This window comes from Piliocolobus tephrosceles, chromosome 11 (assembly GCF_002776525.5).
Source record: "Piliocolobus tephrosceles isolate RC106 chromosome 11, ASM277652v3, whole genome shotgun sequence".
Lineage (NCBI taxonomy): Eukaryota > Metazoa > Chordata > Mammalia > Primates > Cercopithecidae > Piliocolobus > Piliocolobus tephrosceles.
The window spans coordinates 111,962,885-111,985,952 of NC_045444.1; the positions used below are offsets into that span (position 1 = coordinate 111,962,885).

At 38.5% G+C, this 23,068-nt stretch overlaps 1 protein-coding gene across 1 annotated transcript in view; it reads left to right on the plus strand.

Annotated features, from left to right (window-relative positions):
• Window positions 1–23,068, plus strand: part of NYAP2 (neuronal tyrosine-phosphorylated phosphoinositide-3-kinase adaptor 2) — a 286,916-nt gene that overhangs the window by 91,260 nt on the left and 172,588 nt on the right. The window contains exon 4 of the mRNA XM_023217531.2: window positions 21,013–21,314. Coding sequence (XP_023073299.2) covers window positions 21,013–21,314 — 302 coding nt within the window. The remainder of the gene's footprint in view (window positions 1–21,012; window positions 21,315–23,068) is intronic.

A 23,068-nucleotide genomic window follows, 5' to 3' on the forward strand; every position in this document is an offset into this window, starting at 1 on the left:
TTTTCTTTTAAAGAATTCCCTTGTGTCCTGTCCTAAAACTGCACAACTCTGGGGATAGGTGGGCCTGCTTCAAAACCAACGTTGGTTCCAAGCTATGAGAACTTAGACCAGTTAGTTAAGCTCCTTGCAATTCATCTTTCCATTTGCAAAACAGGGACATGGTAATAAACTTATCACATAGGTAAGAAATGTATTTGGCATAAATATAAAGGGCTCTGATAATCTAGGTGTTATTTCCATAATGTTTGTCTTACTCTATTCTTGCATTGATATAAAGAAATACCTGAGGTGGGGTAATTTATAAAGAAAAGAAGTTTAATTGGCTCACAGTTCTGCAGGTTGTACAAGCATGACCCTGACATTTGGTTGGCTTCTGGGGAGGCCTCAGGAAGCATTTACTCATGGCAGAAGGCAAAATTGGGGCAGAAGTATCGCATGGTGAGACAGGGAGCAAGAGAGGGAGCTGGGGAGGATGCCACATACTTTTAACAACCAGATCTCATGAGAAGTTATTTATTATGAGGACAAGACCAAGCCATGAGGGATCTGCCTCTATGATCCAAATACCTCCTATGAGGCCCCACATCCAAGACTGGAAATTACACCTCAACATGAGATTTAGAGGGGAGATTCAAACTATATCAGTATATCCTGCCAGAGTAAAGTGGGCTCTGCTGATGTAACATCTTTTATAGCAACATTTTTTTTTGTTTTTTTTGAGACAAGGTCTCACTGTCACCCAGGCTGGAGTGCAGTGGCACCATCTCAGCTCACTGCAGCCTTACCTTCCAGTTTCAAGGATCCTCCTGCCACAGCCCCAACAAATAGCTGGGACTACAGGTGTGCACCACATCACCTGGCTAATTTTTGTATTTGTTGTAAAGATGGGGGTCTTGCCATGTTGCCCAGGCTGGTCTCAAACTCCTGAGCTTAAGAGATCTGCCTACATCTGCCTCCCAAAGTGCTAGGATTATAAGTGTGAGCTACCACACCTGGTATGTAGCAACTTTCATGTTTTTTAAAAAGTCTGTTTTAAATGCATTCCCAAAGCCTATGTTAGTGAATAGTGATGTTGCCATTCACTGCCTCAGCAAGAAGCATGGCTGATACAGGGTCATGAATGGGGGTTTGCTTAGTCATTTTTATCTAACATGTACAGGGTGACCAACATAAGGAAAAATGGGAGATTTTACAGAAATGTGTGGATTTCCATAGTTTCTCAAAACACTTGGTAGAGTTATTTTTCTGACTGGAGATTGATAAGGAAACTCAGTGTCTCTACCACCACTGCCTTGGTCTAAGTCACCAGTGGCTCTCACCTGGATTCGTGCATTTGTGCAATTGCTTCCTAATTGACTTCTCAGCCTCTGATCTCGCTTCCCACTCCTGTTATTAACCTGAAATGTAGTTCATACCATGTCACTATTTTATTCAAAATGAATGAAAAGTTTAACAATGACCTTTATAGGGAAAAAGAAAAAAGACTTTATTAGTGGCATTTGCTGATTTCCGTGGTGGAAATATTTCACAGTGGTTGATTTTAAGCTACCAATGTGAAGTCATGTCAGAGTTGGAAAGACGTGCACAAGCAGCTCTGCCAACCCATTGTAATCCAACCTCAGTACAGAACTAAAAGTCTCCCCAGTGACTTCTTGAATCACTCAAAGTAAGGTTCTTACAATGACCATGGGTCAAGTCAATGCCCATGAGATTTCCAATTACCTCTTATCTCACCTCCAATGCTGCACTCTTCTCTCTTGTTTCATGTTCTTTACTACTTAGTTATTTTGTAAAATAAGAATGTGTCTGTAGCAACACGTCACATAAAATGTATGACAGCATTAAGAGCTCTTAAGAAGAAAAATATTTTATAAATCCAAGTTGGTGGGAACACTGGCAGTTCCCTAATGTGACACATAGATCACTGTCCTTCACTGAGCAAGACAAATTACTCAATGACTGTCTCCCTACAAAACTGGATGTGGGGATTTACAAGATCAAGGCTTCTGTCACCTGATTTACTGTGAATAGCCTTGATACCTCTGCAGGGAAATGGGAAGTATTACTTTGGTTGACTTCGAAGATGACTTAATAAGGCAAGAATGAATCAGTTGCCATGTGTATTTAGTCACATCCAGTCCCATTCACTGTATAGGTCCAGTTACTAATGCTTTACCACAAGTTCTGCTGGATTCACCTTCTCATCCCCATTTGGCGTTCATTTCTGCTCCAGAGCCTGTCTCCTGGCTGTTAAAAGAAGATACCAGGTATCAAGATACACCATTTCATTCCTCCCAGAAAATTAGATCCTAGAGAGTGTAAGACGAGAGTGTAGAAGGAAATTATTTGATTATAGGCCTTCCATATGCTTTTGTCATCTCAAGGTATGGTTTGATATTTTTATAATTTTTCTAAGCTTGGTGATATTGTCTATGGAAAAGTTATTTACTCTTACTGTTAATGATGCTTTGAGGATTGCAGTGGAGAGGGAAAAAGAAAGAGGTGGAATAGGTTGGTGGTTGCTCGCAGTTTGTATACACAATACAGCTGCATTTTCACCTCCATTCTTGTGGGAAGATTTGTTTGCTTGGATTTCACAAGAATGTTCAATATAAGATATGAAAAACTAGAGAGCTTATGTCTGTGTTTCTTATCCTAGTATATGTAAAAACCAGTAATGAATGAACTTTATGCAAATTCTTTAAATTTGGCAAAAAAGATATTCGAAACACTTTTATTTTCTTATCATGCTGAATTAAATAGTGCTCACATAATTTTAATTGCATAGAGTTTACACGTGTACTTATTTTAGTAATTTACAAGAAAATATTAGTAGGTCAATTTTTCTACTAAATACTCTTGTGAATGCCCAGAACCATGTTGAGACCTGTACAGGTTAGACCTGAATATAAGAAACAGCACTGATTCCCTTTCCACCCCAAGACTTTTACTTTATTTAAAAACAAAAACTTAACATTATGAAGTGAATTTTGCAGAAAATCTATTCTATTTGTGCTTCTCAATGGTTAGGAAAGAGAGTTTAGAAAACAGCTGTCAATGAGAATAAATTGAACTCGACTGGAGGATGAATTGATTCTGGATCTTATGAGGTGAGATTTAAAGAAATGGAAAGAATATCTTCTATCAGAAGAATTCATTATTCACTCATCCTCCCATCTAAAGGGGGTCCTCCCTATTTTTCCCTTTCATATCACTCTATTTTCTTTGTAGCATCAATCTTAATCACCTGGCTCTACCCCTAATCTCTGTGTTTGGTGGGGAGAGATAATTTGTTTTTTGTTGAATGACTAGGGCCTGGCATACTGTCTAGCACAGACAGGCCTTCAGTAGTTATGGGTTTAATTAATTAACTAATAAGTTAGATATTTGTGATTTTATGGGGCCATCAGCAAAGAATAGATATTGGTGATTATTGTAGCAGAAAATAAGAGTGAACATGTACAGTGTTGCCACATTATGTCATATTTTTAAATCAAATGCTGTTGCAAGGATTTGTTCCCTTTAAGCATATCTTTCGTAGACTGATGTTCCCTTTAAGTGTATCTTCCGTCGACTGACCTAGTACTGCTATGGAAGATAGATGAGAAGACTGTAGACCAAATCTGGTTTGCTGCTGAGGTCATCCTTGCAAATGATGACAGCCCCACCTGCTGTGAACCTGAATTAACTGATCTTGACCTCTGCATTTGACACACCTGTGCTCATCACATTTCCCACTTCAAGCATAAGCATGTTGAAGGTATATACCAGGGAGTGATAGAGATGATTGATCACAAAAGTTAAGCTGCATTTAGGAAGACAAGATTTACAGCAATTGAGAAACACAGAAAAGATTGCAAGACCAAGGAACAGAAAGTTCCAAAAGGGGGTCAAAGGAGAGCTGAGGTTGAACACTAAAGGAAGCAAACTGAAAAGGCAAGTGTTAGTAGTCAAATACACAGATGCTTAAAACTGAGGTTATGGAGAGGGTAAGGTTATTGTGGCCCTGAGTATGGTGGCTATGACAGGAAAAAAAAAGATATAATATCTTTGGGGAGAAGATTTCAAGTGTGTGGCCAGGGAATGTGTATATATTTAACACTGCGTCTCATGCATTCCGAAATTAGCCTACAACTTACATTTTTTATCCTCCTTTTTTTAAACTAAATGGGTTGCAATGAAAATATCTTTGGGTGATTCCTACCCTGATCCAAATCCTGTATTTTCCAAGGTTTGCAAACTCTTTAAGAAAAAACTGAAACAGATGGCCACAAATGAGTTATAAATGGAAAAAACAAAAACAAAAACAATAAAGCCCCACAGAAAACCTTTGCCAAAGAATCATTAAGTTAATTGTCCTCCTTAAGTTGAACCAGGCTTCAGTAAATAAGAAATTATTTTCAATAAGGAAGCTGTGAAGTTAAATTTCCCTGGTCCCCTTCCATGTGTACAGGAGGGTTTTATTTTAATAGGGTAGATCTTAAATTTAAATGTACTCTCAGTTAAACTGTAAACCCTGAGGAGTGTATATCTTTATTGTATAGCACTGGCTCATTGTGCTGTGTTGTGTGCAACAAATAATAGACGATAACTACTATAATGAGGCCAACTAAGATATTGCATCTATTGTAATGGAGAATTATTGTTTTATTTTTAGATGCATTGTGAGCATTAAAACTGTTGCTAATATGTTGTGATAATAGCTTTTAATTTGTTATGAATAAAGATGTGTAGGAGCAGATGAGGTTTGATCAAAGGCAAAGTTTAACACTGGACCCTGACACCCCTTAGGACTACAGCATAAAGTGGATACTCCAAGTGCTTTCATTGGCACAGAGCATTAAATTCAATTATTTTGTCTGAAGAAAACCAATCAGGGAAAGTGCAGTGTTCCCGGAAAGCTATTCTAGAAAAACAGGGAGACAGGCTCCTGGCCTCTGCATGGGCAATTTTGCCATCTATATTTCAATCTATCATATTCTTACATTTGGGTACATTAAGCAGATCTGCAACCTGTTGTGCATAGAGACAGGCCACTGGCCACTCCATTTAGAGTAACTAATGCATCCATGCATGAGTATTTGGCTCTTAAGTATTGTCTCTAGTGATTCACATTTACATGTCACTCTGATTACATGGATGAGGGCTGGAAGCTGGGTTTTTAGAACTCTAAGGCATGACTTTTTTAATGGACTTCAAAAATGCCAGAGAGGATGCTTCTCAGCTGTATCAGTTTGCCAAGGTAGTGTGTTCAATAGAAATGTTTGTAAAATGCTATTTGTTGTTAGAATAGGAAAAATACTTCATGAATACAACTTGACCTAGATTTATGTTTGCATTTTAATCCCACAAATATCCTGAGGGATCATGGGGTAAGGTGTTACTACCTCATTGGATAAACAAATGAATCTATTTGGAAATGAATTCTCTAGTGGTCACACAATGATTTAGGAGCAGTGTTGGAAATGAAATTTTCTGTCTGGAAACAATGTACGTGTACATGCATATGTGTGTGTGATCTATAGTGTCTTTTTCTATAGACACACAGATGATAGAATTTTTTCACTTCCTGGAAAATGTATGGCTTGACTATTCAATTAGAGATACTGAGCTCAGTTCCCTTTAGAGGTTGGAAATTTCTGGATGACGTAACTTACTTATTATCTGTATTTTACTTTATCTCTTCACTTCTGTTCAAGCCAAGTCTCTATTTTAAAAAGCTTTTGGTCTTCTAGATTTATTCTATTGAAGCAAAACTTCTGTAACTCTTTAATATATGCCTGGAAATAATATAATTAACTATGTATTCTTTTCAATGTAGGTCTAAAATAATTTAAATCCATAAATATTTACATGCTAATTTTTACACTCAAAGAAGTATACTAGATGCCATGGGAGATAAAGAATCATGCACATTTTGATTTTTATCTTCAAAAATTGTATAATGTTAAGATTGTGTATAATAGCTGTAATATAAGGCAAATAGTGACAATAAAAACGGAAGTTCACTAAACAAGAGAGAGGGTATTGATGAAAGTTTAAGAAAGAAGTGACATTGGTTTAGGCCCTGAATAACTTGAGATTTTTTTTTTTTTTTCAAATGGAGATGTAGTTTGAAGGGGGAAAGACCCCAGGGGAGTGTAGGGAAGAAGAATTATGTGAGTGGATATGACAAGATAAGAAAGAAGGCTGAGCCAGATTAAGCAGAGCTTAAATTCCTTACAGAGGAACTGGACTCTTATTTTGGGTAATCCCGAAGACTTTAAAGAGGAGGATTGATGTGATCCCGTTTCTTTTTTAGGACTTTTTTTTTTTAGGTCAATGAATGCATTATTGCTGGGGAAAACTGAGACAAATAATCCAAGTAAGTATATAATTTAGTAGCTGAGACCAAAAGTTCATAAAAAGTCTTGTAGATGGTTTGGAAAATAGGGAATAGATGTGAAATCTAGGTAGAAGAGGAAGAATTTGTTGACTGTTTGAGTGTGTGTATATACAGGAAGTATATAGGTGTCAAATTTCTTGGAAGCATTTGATCTCTGTGACTGAGAGAATGGTGCTTTGAAGACAAAGTTTCAATAGAGGGAAAAGCAAGATGGCGATGACATTGGTTTGGAACATGCTAATCCTGAGTGTCAAAGGAACACCCATTTGGAAATGTGCAGTATTTTGTTGGGAGGGCAAATAGATGTCTCAGAATGCAGGTAACCATGGAATATTAGATTTGAAAATCACGTGGACAGGATAGCATTGAAGTCTTAAAAATTGGTATTTGTCAAAGACAAGCACAGAAAAATCAGAAAAGGGGAAACAGAACTTTTACCTACACTGAAGCAGGAAGGGCAAGAAGAGAAGTCAGTGGAAATACCAAGTAGGAAAAATTGGAAAGATACAAAAGCAGGACGGGCCAGTATTCAGGAAGCCAAGGAAATAGGACATTCCAGAAAGAAGCTGCAGTCTAGAAGACATAAAATGGCTCTAAAGGTGTTGAGAAGAACCTAGAGAAAAATGAAGAAAACTTTCTAGTTTATGCCATTAGCAAGGAAAAGGTAACTTTTTTTGTTGTTGTTGAGACTGAGTCTTGCTCTATCCCTCAGGCTGGAGTGCAGTGGTGCCATCCGCTCACTTGTAAACTCCGCCTCCCGTATTCATGCCATTCTCCTGTCTCAGCCTCCCTAGTAACTGGGAATACAGGCACACGCCACCATGCCTGGCTAATGTTTTTTTGTATTTTTAGTAGAGATGGGGTTTCACAGTGTTAGCCAGGATGGTCTCGATCTCCTGACCTTGTGATCTGCCTGTCTCAGCCTCCCAGAGTGCTGGGATTACAGGCATGCGCCACCGCTTTAAGAAAACCATTTCGGTAGACTCTTTGGTGGTAGAAGCCAGAGTACAATAGATACACAAAGAATGTGACTTAAGAACAGTGATAAGAAGGTAAGAACCCCTTTTGAGACTTTACCATCTTGTTCAAAGGTGCACCCCTGGTAGCAAACAATGTATTGGGCACAAAAGAGATGATCAATAGATGTTTGTGAGTTAAAGATGAATGAATGATTTAATGAATGAGAGAGAAGTAAAAAAGCAGAAGGGAAGGAGAAAGGGAGGGAGAGAGAGAAATAGAGAAAGAATTAGCTAAATATTGCTAAAGAAAGCAGTCTGAAATGTTTAGGATTGCTGATGAGAATAATCAATGAAGAATATACTATAGAGAATACAGTGAAAGAATAATATATGTAGAAAAATTGTTAAGAGAGATTGAGTCAGCATACCAGAGGAAAAAATACAGTTAATAATGTAGAGAAGTTGAAAGATGGAGAGGAGAAAGACCTAGGGACCTCTCATTGGAGAGCAACAATCATTTTAGTGAAATAGACCTTGAGGTGTTATTCTGAGGGACTAGGCTCAGATTTGTCAAAGCCAAGGTTTCCTAAAGCTTGCAGTCATTATGAGGTGTGTATTATGTAACAGCAGAATTATCTTAATTCTTAAGAAGGGTAAGTTTAAGTTGTGTTCATTATTTAGAAAGACATTGAATTATTTTTGGATTGATATGAAAGATGAAACAGTGGTTTATTTTTCTTCCTTGATAGTTCATTTTTCACAATGATTCTGTAAATACGTGGCTAGGATTTCCATATCTGTCTGAGGTGTGTTCTTCCCTTTCATCTCCATGGCTCTGTTTTAAACTGCAAAATATTTGAGACCTTAGCAGAATATTTTGCAAGAAGCATTTCACTGTGCTCAAATATTTTCAATTTCCAGGTACTTTCTATAAAGTCTTTTAGATCTCATTTTGTTCAAGAAATTTAGAGCATTATTTCAATAAATCTTAAGACACTATTATCAGAAGAAGCACATATTACAAATGTTTGGGAAGGGCGAATGCTGTAGGTTTAAGACAGAGCTGACATGAAAGGTTTTTTATCTCAGTCTTCTGATTTTGTTTGACAAATCATACCATCTCTCTGCTAGAAGGTCAATGAATAGATGGCAATATACCTGGGAGCTACAGGTTTCAAGAAAACTCATTTTTCTGGTGTGAAATTTCATGCCAGAAATAGTTTGGGGTCATACTAATCCCTTTCTTCCAATATTATGGAGAATAGAGATTTTGCAAAATGGGGTACATGTTTTGGTAGCTTTGCACCCTAAAACAGTAGTAAAAAAGGAAGCATTCAAGGGTGATGTCAGTATCTAATACTGTATCATAGATGATGGTCTGGGCTGGGAAAGTAACTAGCTGCCTTGTTACTGATAGGAAACTTTTCAGAAAAGAAAACATACTGAAATTATACTAAAGAGTATGGTATCTGCCACTTCTTTGAGTTGTTTGGCTCTTTCTCAAATCCAGGGCATGACTTTACAGTTCTCACTAATAGGAACATGTGTTCTCCCTCTAGATCCAACTTCAAACTGGCTTAAGGTTTGAGAGTATACATAACTGATCTCATAAGCATAGTCTAGTCTCTAGATCATAAGTCTGTGGACAAACAAGAGAGTAGCCTCTTGACTCTGGAATTCAAAATGCCATTGGTGCCAATTAAGATGTTTACAAAGTTTAAGGAGAATGGTATCTAATCCAGGGATTTGTTAAATAATGATTAATTTAGAGGCTTCTACTGTGTTATCTCGGGCAAGTAAATAATGTATAAAACAATTGAGACAGATATTGGTAGCCTCCACTTTGAGGTGAAGATAAAAAAACTAAGCGAATTAATGTGCCTGGGGTCACAGAGCTAGTTTGTAATAGAGCTAGAATTGTATGTTCAATTTTTCAAGTTGGCCATTGGGATATCTGAAAACAGCATTCCATCATATATATTTTTGTTTCAACAGTGAAAGCAATTATCAGCGAATCATACCTAAGTCTCATAGTATCATTGTAATTTTTCTTTCCAATGATAGTTTGAAAATACCTATGCCAAAATAATTCAAAAAGAAAAGTTTCTGAAACCACCTAGTGGTTTTTAATGGGCCACATCTCTCTCTCTCTCTCTCTTTCTCTCTCTCTCTCTCTCCCTCCCTCCCATTATTCCTACCCACTTTCCACTTGCTACAAACAATGCATAGTCTGTGGTCTCAAGGAGCTCGCAGACCAGTGGAGCAGATCTACTCAGAGAACACACCTAAAGGGTGTGATAAAGGAGGTGCTATTACATAGAGGAGCATAGAGTCCTATAGCAATGTTAAGGCAGGAACATGTTCCATTAGAGAATTCTTGAGGTCAGAAAGGGAACATGTTGCAGATGAGAACTGGCATAGAATCCAGACCTTAAAAGACCATAAGTATAACTTAAAAGTTTGGATTTTTAGTCCAAAGAAATGGAAGAGCTATCAAAGGGTTTTAATTTAGAGAGTGACATGAGCAAATCTGCATTTAGAAGGATAAATCTGGCAGCACTGTAGAGAAAGATCAGCTAAGAGGCAATTGCATTAATTTAGCCAAGAAGTGATGAGCACCTAAACCAAAGCAGAGCAGTAGAGATGGAGAGAAGGGGATTAAGCTGATCTCTGCATTCAAATTACTGGTTCCAACAGGGACAAAAATTAAGAGTGTATGAGTACTCACAAACTTTTCCTTTCTCCATCATAAATTGAGAAAATGGCCACTGAAGAAGGAAATAGAGAAGAATGTCATTAAATAATGGTATCATCCATCCTGTCGCTTAAGAAACCTGTGCGTTATTCTTGAACTATTCCCAAATATATACGTATACATTCATTTATTTAATTGATACTTATTGGTTGCTCCTTTGGGCCAAACACTGTTCCAGCCATTGGAAATACAAGACAGACAAGGTCCAATTAAGTTTTGTCCAAATATACCCATAATTTTTCAATTTCTCTAGATCCCCACCGCCTGCTCACAAATCCCTTTCTTCCCCACTTCTCTCTTCATCTGATGAAGTCTTACTCATGATCTGCATCAGCTGAAAAGCCACTTCCTCCCATGAGGCTTCCCAGCCCTTTGGTGGTTGTTAGGGCCCCGGGACTTGTTCTTCCATTGTACCTGCCTTGTACTTCCTCTGAGAGAACATCTGATCACAAGGTGTTGAAATCATAGGGGTTCAAGAGCCTGTGATTTTCTGAGGACCCTGAGCACTCTGCTCTGTTCACTGCCTGACAAACTGTAGACACCTGGATATTCTGTAAATAAATAGTGAGTAAATAAATGCCTCAAGACAGAGTTGTTTTGTCCTCCTTAAAAATTATACCTTTAGAAAGCTAAACCAGTTATTATACTTTAAACTGGCATTAAGTTAACGCCTTCTGCTTGGGAAGTTCAAGGCCATTATATGTTATTCTATAGTTCTAGTTTCTACTTCTAGGTTGAAAAAAATGAGCCACATATGGTTAGCTAAACTCATTTCTAAAAACTTGGCATGTTCTCAAACCATATTCAAAGCTTATGTCAGTTTTGAAGACACAAATAAAATATATTTTCCAGAACTTCTCCTCCTCTGGTTGAATTTTTGGAAAAGATCTCCCACGATGTGGACTTCTGTAAACTGTATTTTAGTTCAATCTGAATATTATAATTTATTTTCCATATACCCTCTCTTCTTTAGGCCATGACACTTCAAGGAGTAGAAGAATCTTATGTATAGAAATGAGGGATGTTTTAATTTTAGATTCCAAAGTACCGTAGATAATAACATATGTTAATCTTAAAAGCACTTGTCATGTTTTAAGTAAAAATAAGTCTCTTAAAGATGTTCCATAGAATTTGTTCTGGCTTTAATAAGCATTATATTTCTGTCCTGCCTCTTTATAAGCTCAGAACTGAAGAAAAGGAACTTTGATAGAGGTTAAAAAAAATCTCTCTACTTCCCTCTGTGACCTCCTTACTTTGTTATAATTAAGCATCACATTAATGGGCAGCAATATTAACCTCAAACTCTTGGCAATAGCACTTTGTGATAAATAAGTTGTGTGCTTGTTTTTCAAGCATAAGTCCTTAGCCATGATTACCCTAAGCTCCAACATTCATAAAAATCTTAAATTATCATGGCATTTGATAGAGATAACCATAAAATCCATTCAATAGATTTACGCAACTCTATAATTATGTCCAGCTGATAATTATGGCTTTTTTTTCCTTGACTTTTTCTCTGTATTTGCTATCTGGATTTGGAAGTATATTGTATGACAATACTGTCGAAGCCCTCTTACAAAAACAAAGTGTATTTATATGATTAGCGTATGTTTTCCCTCATGGTGCTCTAGGGTGGAAACTTATTAAAAACGCCTATTTGATGACTGGGAACGGAAAGATAAAAATTGATACAGAGTTAGATAAGTCAGGAAGGAAGGGGAGGTAAATTAATATTTGTCCAGGCTCCTGTCATAGTACACTCAGGCTGCTAGGGTAAATACCACAGACATTTATTTCACACAGTTCTGGAAGCTGGAAAGTCCAAGATCGAGCTGATGGTAGATTCAGTGTCTGGTAAGGTCCTGCTCCCTGGTTCATTGACGGCTGTTTTCTCTGTGTCCTCACACCATAGAAGGGGTAAGAGAACTCTCTGGGGTCTCTTTAATGTGGACCCTAATTTCATTCAAGAGGGTTTTGCCCCCAAGACCTAATCACCTTCCAAAGACTCCATCTGCAAATACCATCACACTGGAGATTAGGTTTTGACACATCCATTTGGGGTGGGGGAAGCAGGGAGCATAAATGTTCAGTCTATAGCACGTGTACTTATATCAGCTACCTTGATAGGTTATTTTAAATGTTTTATCTCATTTTACTTTATAACAACCCTGGAAAGTGTTTCTTTATAAAGATAAGCATAATTGAAGTTCATAAACTATGTCTTCTACCTGTAATTGGATAGCTAGTAAATAAATTGGTTAGTTACATATCTCAAATTCTAAAATACTGAATTTTGGCAGAGGTGAAATCTCCTACCAAGGAGAAAGAACGTATTTGATGTTTAAAATATATCATTTTAGGCCAGGCACAGTGGCTCATGCCTGTAATCCCAGCACTTGGGAGGTCGAGGCAGGCAGATCATGAGGTCAGGAGTTTGAGACCAGCCTGGCCGACATGGTGAAACCCCATCTCTACTGAAAATACAAAAAATAGCTGGGTATAGTGGTGTGAGCCTGTAATCCCAGCTACTCGGGAGGCTGAGGCAGGAGAACTGCTTGAACCTGAGAGGTGGAAGTTGCAGTGAGCCGAGATGCGCCACTGCACTCCAGCCTGGGTGACACAGCAAGACTCTGTCTCGGGGGCGGGGTGGGGGGTAGTAATCATCATCATCATCTTAAAATATAATATCTGAAACTAATAGAAACTGAGTCCTTTCTCTTCAGGACAGTTTTATTTTTTTTTTCTTGTTTTATTTTGTTTTTCTGTAACAGTTCATCACAGCAGTTAATAAAAAGATGTGTAAAAATCCCATTTTTAACACTTGACCTTCATATCCAAGAAGTATCAATAAACAGCCAGACACAGGAAATTAATGTCTGAAAAAAACTAGGAGAGTTAAAATATTAGGTGCATAAAAGTAGAAAATAGATATCATTGAGGATATGAAGTGGTGAAAATGAGTGTTTGAGCCTAAGGCAAAAAATCCACAAATTATGGTTTTGAATGAGCATGTGTGGCTCAGGGAAAACATTAAGGGCAATGGTGAGTGAACAGTTTGGAAGAAAATATGAACACAGTTTAATTTTACTGAAGCCAAGTTTTCATATCCAAGTATACTGCCTGATTTAAAAACTAGATATAGGGAAAATATGTAAAGCAGTTAATTATTTTTATTCATAGTGTTAAATAGGAAGGATTTCTTCAAATAATAAAGTGGGATGCATTTGTTTGCCGTGTTGTATCATCCTCAGTCTATCCCTGACACCAGTTACATTTTCTCATAAAAGTTAGCCAATAGCTTTTATTTAGTAACTACTGTCTGCAGATTATTACATTGGTTCATTTAGGACTTTTCCCAGTACATCTGTCAGGAAACCCAAATATAAATGGCTTCCACAAAATGGAATTTAGTAATCGACATACCTCAACAGTTCTGGGGTTATTCTAGCTGCAGACATAGTTATAGCCAGGTCTTCTTCAAGGCCTGAAGACCTGGTCCCATTTATCTTCCTTCACAATGGGAAAAAGGATGAAGCAGGTCCAGATTTCTGGCCAGTGCAGCTTCATGCGTGCCCTGGGTTCAATCTGATTGGACTACTTTGAGGCATTTGCCAGTTCCTAAAATAGTCACGGTGGCCAGGGTGATCCAACATTTGTGTGGCTGAGACTGAGCAATATGGTGGACCGAGAAGAAAAAAAAAAAGCTTCCCTACAGAAATTTCCATTGCAAAGATAAGGGACAATGCATCCCTGGGAAGCAAAAGTGAAATATGTCCACAAATTTTTTTAAACTAATCGTTCTATTAGGCTATCTTCAAAGTGGACTTACTTCCATTATTCATTTTCCCTTCATAAAACAAATGTGTGCTAGTGACTAGCGTGGTGAGCAAGGAGACAGAATGCCTGCTCTCATGAATCTGGGGGTAAGTGAATGTGACCAGCCATTTGTACTCAAGGCCAATGGGGCTGTGGAGAGTGTGTGTACATGATGAATTGTATGACAAGTTCCATCTGCCAAAAATCAAAGCAGATGTAACTAATTATGCCTCTCTCTTTAAAGTCTGACATTGAGTTGAGGCGTATTCCTTGTCAGATAGGAAGAGGTGTTACTCGTGGCTCTTTTGATGGCCAATTTCCATGAACATAGCTCAACCTAGCTGGTCCTGATACCTAGAAAAGGCCATTATACTGGAGCAGGGATCCTTCTGGTAGGATGGGCCAGGGGGACGTTCAGTGGGCAGAACTAGGTAAGCATTTGGCTTTGAGCATCTAAAGAAAAGGCAACAGGGAGGCAGCATCAAATATAAACTTTTTAAGTCATACTTTTAAGGAAGAAAGTGTAAATATTAGTTTCTTCCTACTCATTCATAGTGAAATGCCCACATGAAAGATTCCAAGAGTTCACAGGTAACAGTGGCCCACCTGCCCACAGGCAAATCTCATCCTCTTCTTTACAGCTGTAACTGCCACCATTTCCCTTTCAGATGTTCCCCCACTTAATTTATGGTTGAATGCACCCTTTCCCTAATACTAGATGAATACATCTTTTTGAAAATGTAACAGAAAAAAATCCTAAATGGCTTGCAAAGTTTGCAAAGGTAGAAATATACTGGAGTATGAATCAGTTGCAGAGATAGGTTTTTGAGCTCAGCTCCAAAGTATCACTAAAGAAAAGAACTATTCAAGCAAGCAAACTCCTAGGCAACCCTTCAGTTTGTATCTCAAGTTTCTAGATGTGCATAAAAGAGGATCAATGTCTTTATCTACGTATCTATCCATCATTATCTAGCTCTCAATCTACATCATTGTCATCATCATTATCTATCTGGAGTGGGATTATGTTTTTTCCCAGTGCTTGGCAAAGAAAATTCTATTACAATATATTGACAAGTTTGCCTCAAAATTGCATGCAGAAACAACACCGCTGTCACTTTTGAAGATGACGTCTCACCTCAGCAGCTCACCTTTCTCATGGATTTTGTTTATCTTCGGAAGGAAGCAGTTCTCATAAGGGAACACACAACATTAATGCAGATGAATTTCAAGAGACAACAAGACAAGGAACAAACCATGTTGATTAGCATTGTCAGAGAAATTTTGAAGTGCTTGTTTTGTACCTTTCTTTATCAGTCCTGATCAGCAGGTGCTTTGAAAAACTGATGCAAGTATTTAAGAAAGTTAATAACATGAGGAGTACAGTTGCCTAGATTATCTTGATACCTTGAGTTAAATGTAGGATTTTATTTTGACTTTCTTTGTGTGAAGTTTTCTGAGGTTACATGGTACCATATGCATGCTTTACAGGCATGGCCTTATAATGCAAATGATTATCCTATAAGCAAAATTCAGTAAGAAAAGACTTAAATAAATGTAGGAATTTTAAGGCTAAAATAATTTGCTGCATTTTATATATCACACTGCTAAGTGCTTCATATGCAGTATATCAGGTAAATTTGATACCAGTTTGATGGGGCCAATGCCACTATTAAACAGCTAAGGAAATGGCCCCAGGGGTTCAGTAGCTAATGTTATATGGCTGCTAAATAATGGCTCTGGGATAGTCTATAGCTCCATGATTCCAGTGCACAAATATCCAGGCCTCTCTACTAGCCAATAACTTGTTTGGTGGAGATATTTACAAATATTGCATCAATTACTTCTGGAAAAATAACCCTCCTTGATTTAGATATTTTACACTTTGTGTTTTGTAATGGAATAACTAACCAACACACAAGTATTTCTCACAACATTGCCTTCATTATATGAGAAAAAGCATACTTGTTTAAATTCAGAATTATGAAACTTGTTTTTATTTTTATAACATGAGATGTGTCAGGCTTAATCTATCTTGAGTGTTGGAGTCTTATTGCAACAAGACTCTTTCTTTAGCCCACATAACTTTCACTTCCAGCCAAATATTCCTATAGTGCATTTAGCTTCTAAATCCTCAAGCCTCATTTAAATGCTCAGTCTGAAGCAGGAGAATGACCTATTTTTACAGGCATTCCTTATTTCTGGGGTCTTCCATTTGTCGTGATGCCTTCTCTCTTTCCCTGCTTCTTTGGTTTCTGAATGCCAGAGGTTGTATAAGTGTTCCCAAGTATGTAGGTTCAGGTCTCCCAGGAAGCAGACACCATGATAGAGTTAGAAGTCTGGGAGGTTTGTTGGGAAGAATGCCTGTGAGAGATAAAGAAGGAGGAAGCAGGAAAAGCCTCAGATCACAATGCAGGTCTAGCACCTGTAAAAGGAGAGAGGGAGGAAAAGCAATTGAATAAGAAGATCATCAGACTGGTATAGTGATGGTAAGGAAGGTCTTGACCAGTGCAATAGGGAAAGCCAGCCATAAAGGTTGCCCGAATCTGGGAAGAAGTAACCAGGTGTAATACCTCATTGTGCTCATCCGTTGTCTAGGTGCTGCCCATGGGCAACATAGCCTCAACAAAAATGCTGCACCAGATTTGGAAGATGGCCGCTGGCGGCTGTCAGCTGACTGCTGTCCTCAAAGAAGGTCCTCTCTTGAGGGATTTCTGAGTCACACACCTCCACAGCTGCCACAGTTCACTCCCTAGACTCAGCTGATGTCCTTCTCCTGCAGGCTTGGGGAACAGTTCTCTCCTGGCTCCCTTCTGGCTCTTCTGAGGGGAAACTTGGAAGGGTGCAGTTAGGGAGATAAACTATAGCCCTCATCACTGCAGTTTGTATGGGAGCTACGACTGGTTCTCATCATCTCCCTCCTCCATCATTCATCCGAAATTCAGTGCACCTTCAGGAAGCACTTTCACTTGTCTCAATGGCTTACTTGGTGGAGAGACTAATCTCTCTTTCATGAGAAGTTGGAGCTCCTGGTAACCATAACCTTTCTGGGCCAGGATTGCTGCATGTGACCTTTCAAAGTCACATTTGGGCAAGACAGTACCAAGAGGCATCCAAGTGGATTACCTTGGTTTCACACATACTTCTCTCTGCCCCATTGCATAAAAGCAGCCTTACCTCCTGCTGACCAGGATCAGGATCTCTTCCACAATGGCAACGACTCTTCTGTTTTGTTTGTTTGCTTTAGAGCTAGGCTTTTGCTCTGTCGCCCAGGCTGGAATGGTGCAGTGGTATGATCATAGCCCACTGCAGCCCTGAACTCCTGAGCTCAAGCAAAGCTCCCACCTCAGTCTCCAGAGTGTCTGGGAAACAGGTGCACACCACTATGATCAGCTTCTTCTTGCCTGTTACCCACTACACAAGGGTTGTTCAAATTGCCCAAGGGGCAGCTCTAAGTTGTTCAATAGGACCCTTGCTGTATCTTCTAAAAAGAGTGTGCCCTCTTTGGGGAACTGGACCTTTTAACTCTGTGTAGAGTCCAGAGTTATAGGGATTGGAAACATAAAGTACTCAATGGATCATTGTTGTCTTGTCAGCTAACTTCATTCCTCATGGCAAGTGCTCTCTTAAGAGATCTCAGTTGCATATCATCACAGCTGCCAGATATTTGATCGCCTACCTGTACAAGGAATATGCATCCCCATGTGTTGCCATATGACTTGCAGTACTTTCTTATTGGAGGAGAATATGTCCCCAGGCCACTGACCTCAAGCTTGACCATAAGACTGGTTTTAGTCAGTGGAGAGTGATGGGAAGATTATAAGCCACATCTGAGCAGAAGCCAGGAGAGACATTGCATAAGTTAGTTGGTGTTTTTCCCTCTCTGCCAGGAGAGAAAGTCCCAGTGGGGCTATATCCTGGGATGAAGAAGGTACGTGAAACAGAGTCACAGTTGATGTGCATTCATACAAGCAAGAAACAAACCTATGTCATTAAAAGACATTAGGGACTGGGGATTGTTTGTTACTGCAGGATAACCTAATAAGATTTGGCTAATAGGTTGTATGTTTTCTCATTTGTGATATTTTGCCTAGTATTTGCCTCTTCCTGATTGCCTCTAATTGATGTGTCTACTCATTAATGGCCCTATTGTTCTTAATATTTCTGGGGGGTTCTGGATTAGCTACATCTGAAACATCTGGATATAGTTTTAAAAACGCAAACTCATCTTCTACACCTACAGAGATTCTGATTCAACAGGTATGAATTCAACAATATTCAATCATTGCCCTTCATACAGAGTCTGGGAATCTGTATATTTAAAAAACTCCACAGGTTCCTAGCAAATTCAGAAACTACTTGTATGCTGCATTTCACAATCTTCAATTTGCTTTGGACTAGTAATCTTTTCGGGTCTCTTGAACGTAGATGCGCCATCACCTTTACTGTTTGTCCCTAGCCTTGACTTGAACAACGGTCTTTGCATCCAAATTAGTTTTTGTCCTATTTCTTCATCTTGCATTTACAGTCTGGTCAAACTAAACTTGCAGTGGTACCTGCTAGTGCATTGAATTTCTTTTGAAAGAAATGTTAATATGTGTATGTGTGTGTGTGTGTGTGTAAAAGGCATATATGAACCAAAGCAGATAGAGTTAGATTAAGTTGTTGTGTGCTGTTAAAAAAGATAATTCTAAAATGAAGCAGCAGAGTAAATTATCAGTCTGGGAAAAGGTTCAGGCTCCATTTAGGTCAAAAGTAACTGAGAAATTGCTGATACAATTATTTTTAGTAACTCTCATAAATGCCCATGTGCATTAACACATGCATAAATTTCCCCAGGTGGCTGTGTTACCAGAAATGGGATGACTGGCTAAATAAATCCTTAAAGCACCTTTTGTGCAGTGATGCAACAGAAATGAGCAAAAGACATTAGGATGAAAAATAATTGAAAGCAAAGTTAGATTACATCAAGTATATCATCTATGAGAAAGATCAAAGTCACATCATCACAAACTGAAGATAGACCTTCCTATACCAAGACTGCCCCTCACATCCACTACCCCATCCTTTCTCAAATTCTTCATTTTTCACAAACCACTCTGTTTGGATAAGCTTCTAATGTATGTCTTAATTGCCGTTCTTTAAAACACACACACACACACACACACAGAGAGAGAGAGAGAGAATAAAACACATAAAAACACTGCACTGACTTAGGATACTTTCGGCTATGATGTGAACACTGCCCCTTAGCTGTCACTTGGACTCCATTCATGCTTCTGGATACTGTTGATTTTTAGTGCACTGAAATTCCAACCACTTTTATTGCAAAGATAGTACTCCGTGCTTAGTGTCTGAATATCATTGAAAATAGAAAAAAATACATGTAAAATATTTTGGGTTGAGAGGCAAGTTATCATTGGTATTAAAGGCCAGAATCAAGAATCTAATGTTCTCATTAAATTCTTCCTGGCTATATCCCCAAAGGACATGTAATTGTCGTAAGTCCCCAGTTGAAGAAGGGAAAGAAAATCTCATTTCTCATTATTGTTCCTAATGGAATGTTAAAATTATAACAAACATTGTAATGATATGAAAGATACAAAATTCCATCATATTATGAAGGCAGAGCCAGCCAAAATTAGTTTTAGTAAACGAAGATCTAAATAAACTTACATGTCTGGAAAGGTAGACTCAACAAGCTTCCAAACTTCATATACTCAGAGGTACTTCTTACCATTCAAACATATCTAAGAAAATCAGTCAAATATTTTGTAATGATGTTTTTAAAACATTGTATTTACTCTTGGTGAATAACTTCATAGATAAAAAGAAACTCTAGAAAAATCTTCCTTTTAAAAGTTTACATTCACATCTGTGTCCCTTCTCTTCATAAAGGAGTCATTATTACTTAATAGCATAGACAAGAGACCCAAGAGTCAATTCCTAAATAATTGCTTGAATTTCAAAATTAGAGGGGATTTCTTATATTTTAATATTTTTGTTCAAACTTTCCAGTGTGAAACTTAAGAACCTTAAATTTGGAAACTTTGCATACCCTGAGTATTTATGAAGTGCTTAGAATAATCTCAGGATCAAATGATATTTAAACTATACCTCTTTATTCAATGTTGCTGTTTTATTCTGTGTCTGATTTCTTAGTAGAACTGTTTCTAATGTAACTGAAGATTCTGGAGGACTGAGAGTGGTTGACAATACCTTCACCAATTTAAGCAAATATTTTCTCGTCCCTCCCTCCTTCCTCCCTCCTTCTCTGCCTCTCTTCCTTTCTTCTTCCCTTTCCCTCCTTCCTTTCTCTTTTCCTGCCCTCCTCTTTTCTTTCCCTTCCTCTCCTTTGCTTTTTACTTTCTCTCCTCTCCTCTTCTTTTCTTTTCTCTTTTCTTTCCTTCCTTCCCTCTGTCTTTCCTTATCTTTCTTTCATTTTCTCCTTCCTTCCTCTCTCTTCCTTCCTTCCTTTTTTCTTTTCTTCTCTTTTTCTCTTTTTTCCCTCTTTCTCTTTTCTTTTTCTCCTTCCTTCCTTCCTTCACTTTCTTTCACTTTCTCTTTCTCTTCCTTCCTTCTCTCTCTCTCTTTCTTTCTTTCTCCTTCCTTCCTTCACTTTCTCTCTCTCTCTCTCTTTCTTTCTTTCGTGTTTGGTAACAGAACATTTATTATTGTTGTTTGTTTCATTTTCTCCAATATGTTAAGCAGATAAAAGCAGGAATAGTTTTGATGAAATGGACAAGAGTCCCAAGTGCTGACCACTAGAACTGAGTCACATGTCAAAAGGAAACTATGAGTCATTGTCATGGAATTCTTGTTTACGTTTTAAGCCACTGATAAGATTTACCTCAAAGTAAATATAAAGTGATTGAAGATAAGTATTCTATGCAGTATTTTTTCTTTCCTTTGGGGAAAACAACATTTAACACAAAAGTTAGAATGCTTTCATGCTACTTGAGTTTGTTTTAAAAGGCAGCCTTTCACCAGACTAAAATGAAGATTTGAAAGTTTCCATATTAGAAATACGCTCACACGTGTGATCTTGTATATCCTGGCTCCTCTTATCTACATGGTTTTTGGTTTGCTTTCTTTTACAGCATAGGTGGAGAAGTAGGGCGAGGCCACGAAGGGAGTTACGTGGGCAAACATTTCCGCATGGGATTCATGACAATGCCTGCTCCTCAGGACAGACTCCCCCATCCTTGCTCCAGCGGCTTTGCTGTGAGATCACAGTCCCTGCACTCAGTTGGAGGTACAGATGATGACAGCAGCTGTGGCTCACGGAGGCAACCACCACCCAAGCCCAAGCGGGACCCCAGCACCAAGCTGAGCACCTCATCAGAGACGGTCAGCAGCACTGCAGCCAGTAAAAGCGGGAAACCCCCTGAGAGGACTGAAGGTAAAACACGCCATGCCCACGTCACCTAGAAATGCTTTTCAGAGAGTATGTTCAGTCAGCGTGCCCAGGAGCAAGTGCCTTCTTCACTGGGCCAATAATGCTGCCTCTCACCCTGAAGTCCCAGAAAATAATTGAGGGGAAGGTTATTTATTAGTGTGTTGTCAAATTTCCAGAAGAATGTATTTATGATGGTTCAGAAAGGGAAGGCAATATATGAGTTTTTTTCATCCTTTAAAGCTTCAAATTATTCAAAAATTATTCTGCCCAGAAATATATCTAAAAGTTATATTTTCTTATACTAATACAATTAAAGGTATTATTTGATTTTTAAGGGAACATTTTAATTCAGGAAAATATCAAGAAAAAGCTTATAATCTTATCTTTGAGAAATAATCATTTTAAACATTTTGATGAATTTCTTTCCAGTGAATATGAATTTATGTATTTATGTGTGTGTGTGCATATTGTAATCTTAAACTCTAGTTATTATCTCCAGTTTTCACTCTTACCTGCCTGTGTTTTTTCTCAGCTATGAAATAGACAAATCAAATATATCCCAGCCTCCTTGCTGGTCTATGAATATAAATTAAGTCACATTAACACCAGGTCTCACCAGCTCTTTAGGCCTTACTGAATTTAGTAGAGTCTCAGCTTCCCTGAGTTACTCCCGAGAATTCCTTAGTGGGAAAGTAGCCTTGCTCCAGTGACTTGTGTCAAGTGTGCCTTGACACAAGCTATCTTAGTCAGTTGGGGCTGCTATAACATAACACCATAGCCTGGGTGTGGCATATAAGCAAGAGCAATTTATTTCTCACAGTTCTGGAGGCTGGAAGCCTGAGAGCTCTGTTGGGGCCCTCTTCCTGGTTGCCGACTGCCAACTTCTCCTTGTATCCTCAAAGGGCAGAAAGTCCTCGCTGGCCTCTTCATAGGAGGACGCTAATCCCATTCATGAAAGCACTGCTCTCCTTCCCTTTCTATCTCCACATACAATCATTATGGGATTAAGGTTTCAACATTCTAATTTGGGGAGCACAAACATTCAGCTCGTTGCATAGGCACATTCAGATCTTTACATAGCAAATGTGGAAAACACTTCAAGATTCCCAATGCTGCCAGTGACAGTTGGAGAGAGTTCCACCGGGTCCCAGAGCTTCTCTTCTGCCCCACTCTCCTTTCTCCACAGCAAGCTTCTCTGAGCCCCTAGGGTACCAAGTGTTATATTTGCCTCAGAGAGCCACATGGTCCTTTCTTCAACTAGGCAGTGTTCATTGTCACATGGGCTCCCTAGTCCCTCATGAAAGCCCCTTGGCCTTCTGGCCTAATCTTTCCACAGATTCTCATAGGTAGTCCATGAGATCAGATGCCTATGAGGTACGTGCTGTCTCTGCCATCATCCTTGTCTCTCCTTTCTCTCTCATTGGTGCCCAGGTGCCTTTAGCCAAAAACAACCAATATCTTCAGTGCATATTGAATAATACCAATAAATGCCTGGAGATGGAGTCAGTCCATAAATTCTACAAAAAAATCTCCTGTGGCTTCAGTTTTTCCTACTATACATATACAAAAAACGCTTTGCATGTAAGTATATGTGGTTAAGACACACATGTGAATAACATGTATGTGTTTGCATATTTGCAAAATTGACATCATAGTGCATAGAGTCTTGTGCTTTGTATTTTCACTTCTTCGATTGTAACCGATTTCCATGGTGTACAACTTGTCAAGAAACAACTTTAACAGAGAAATGTACAGTC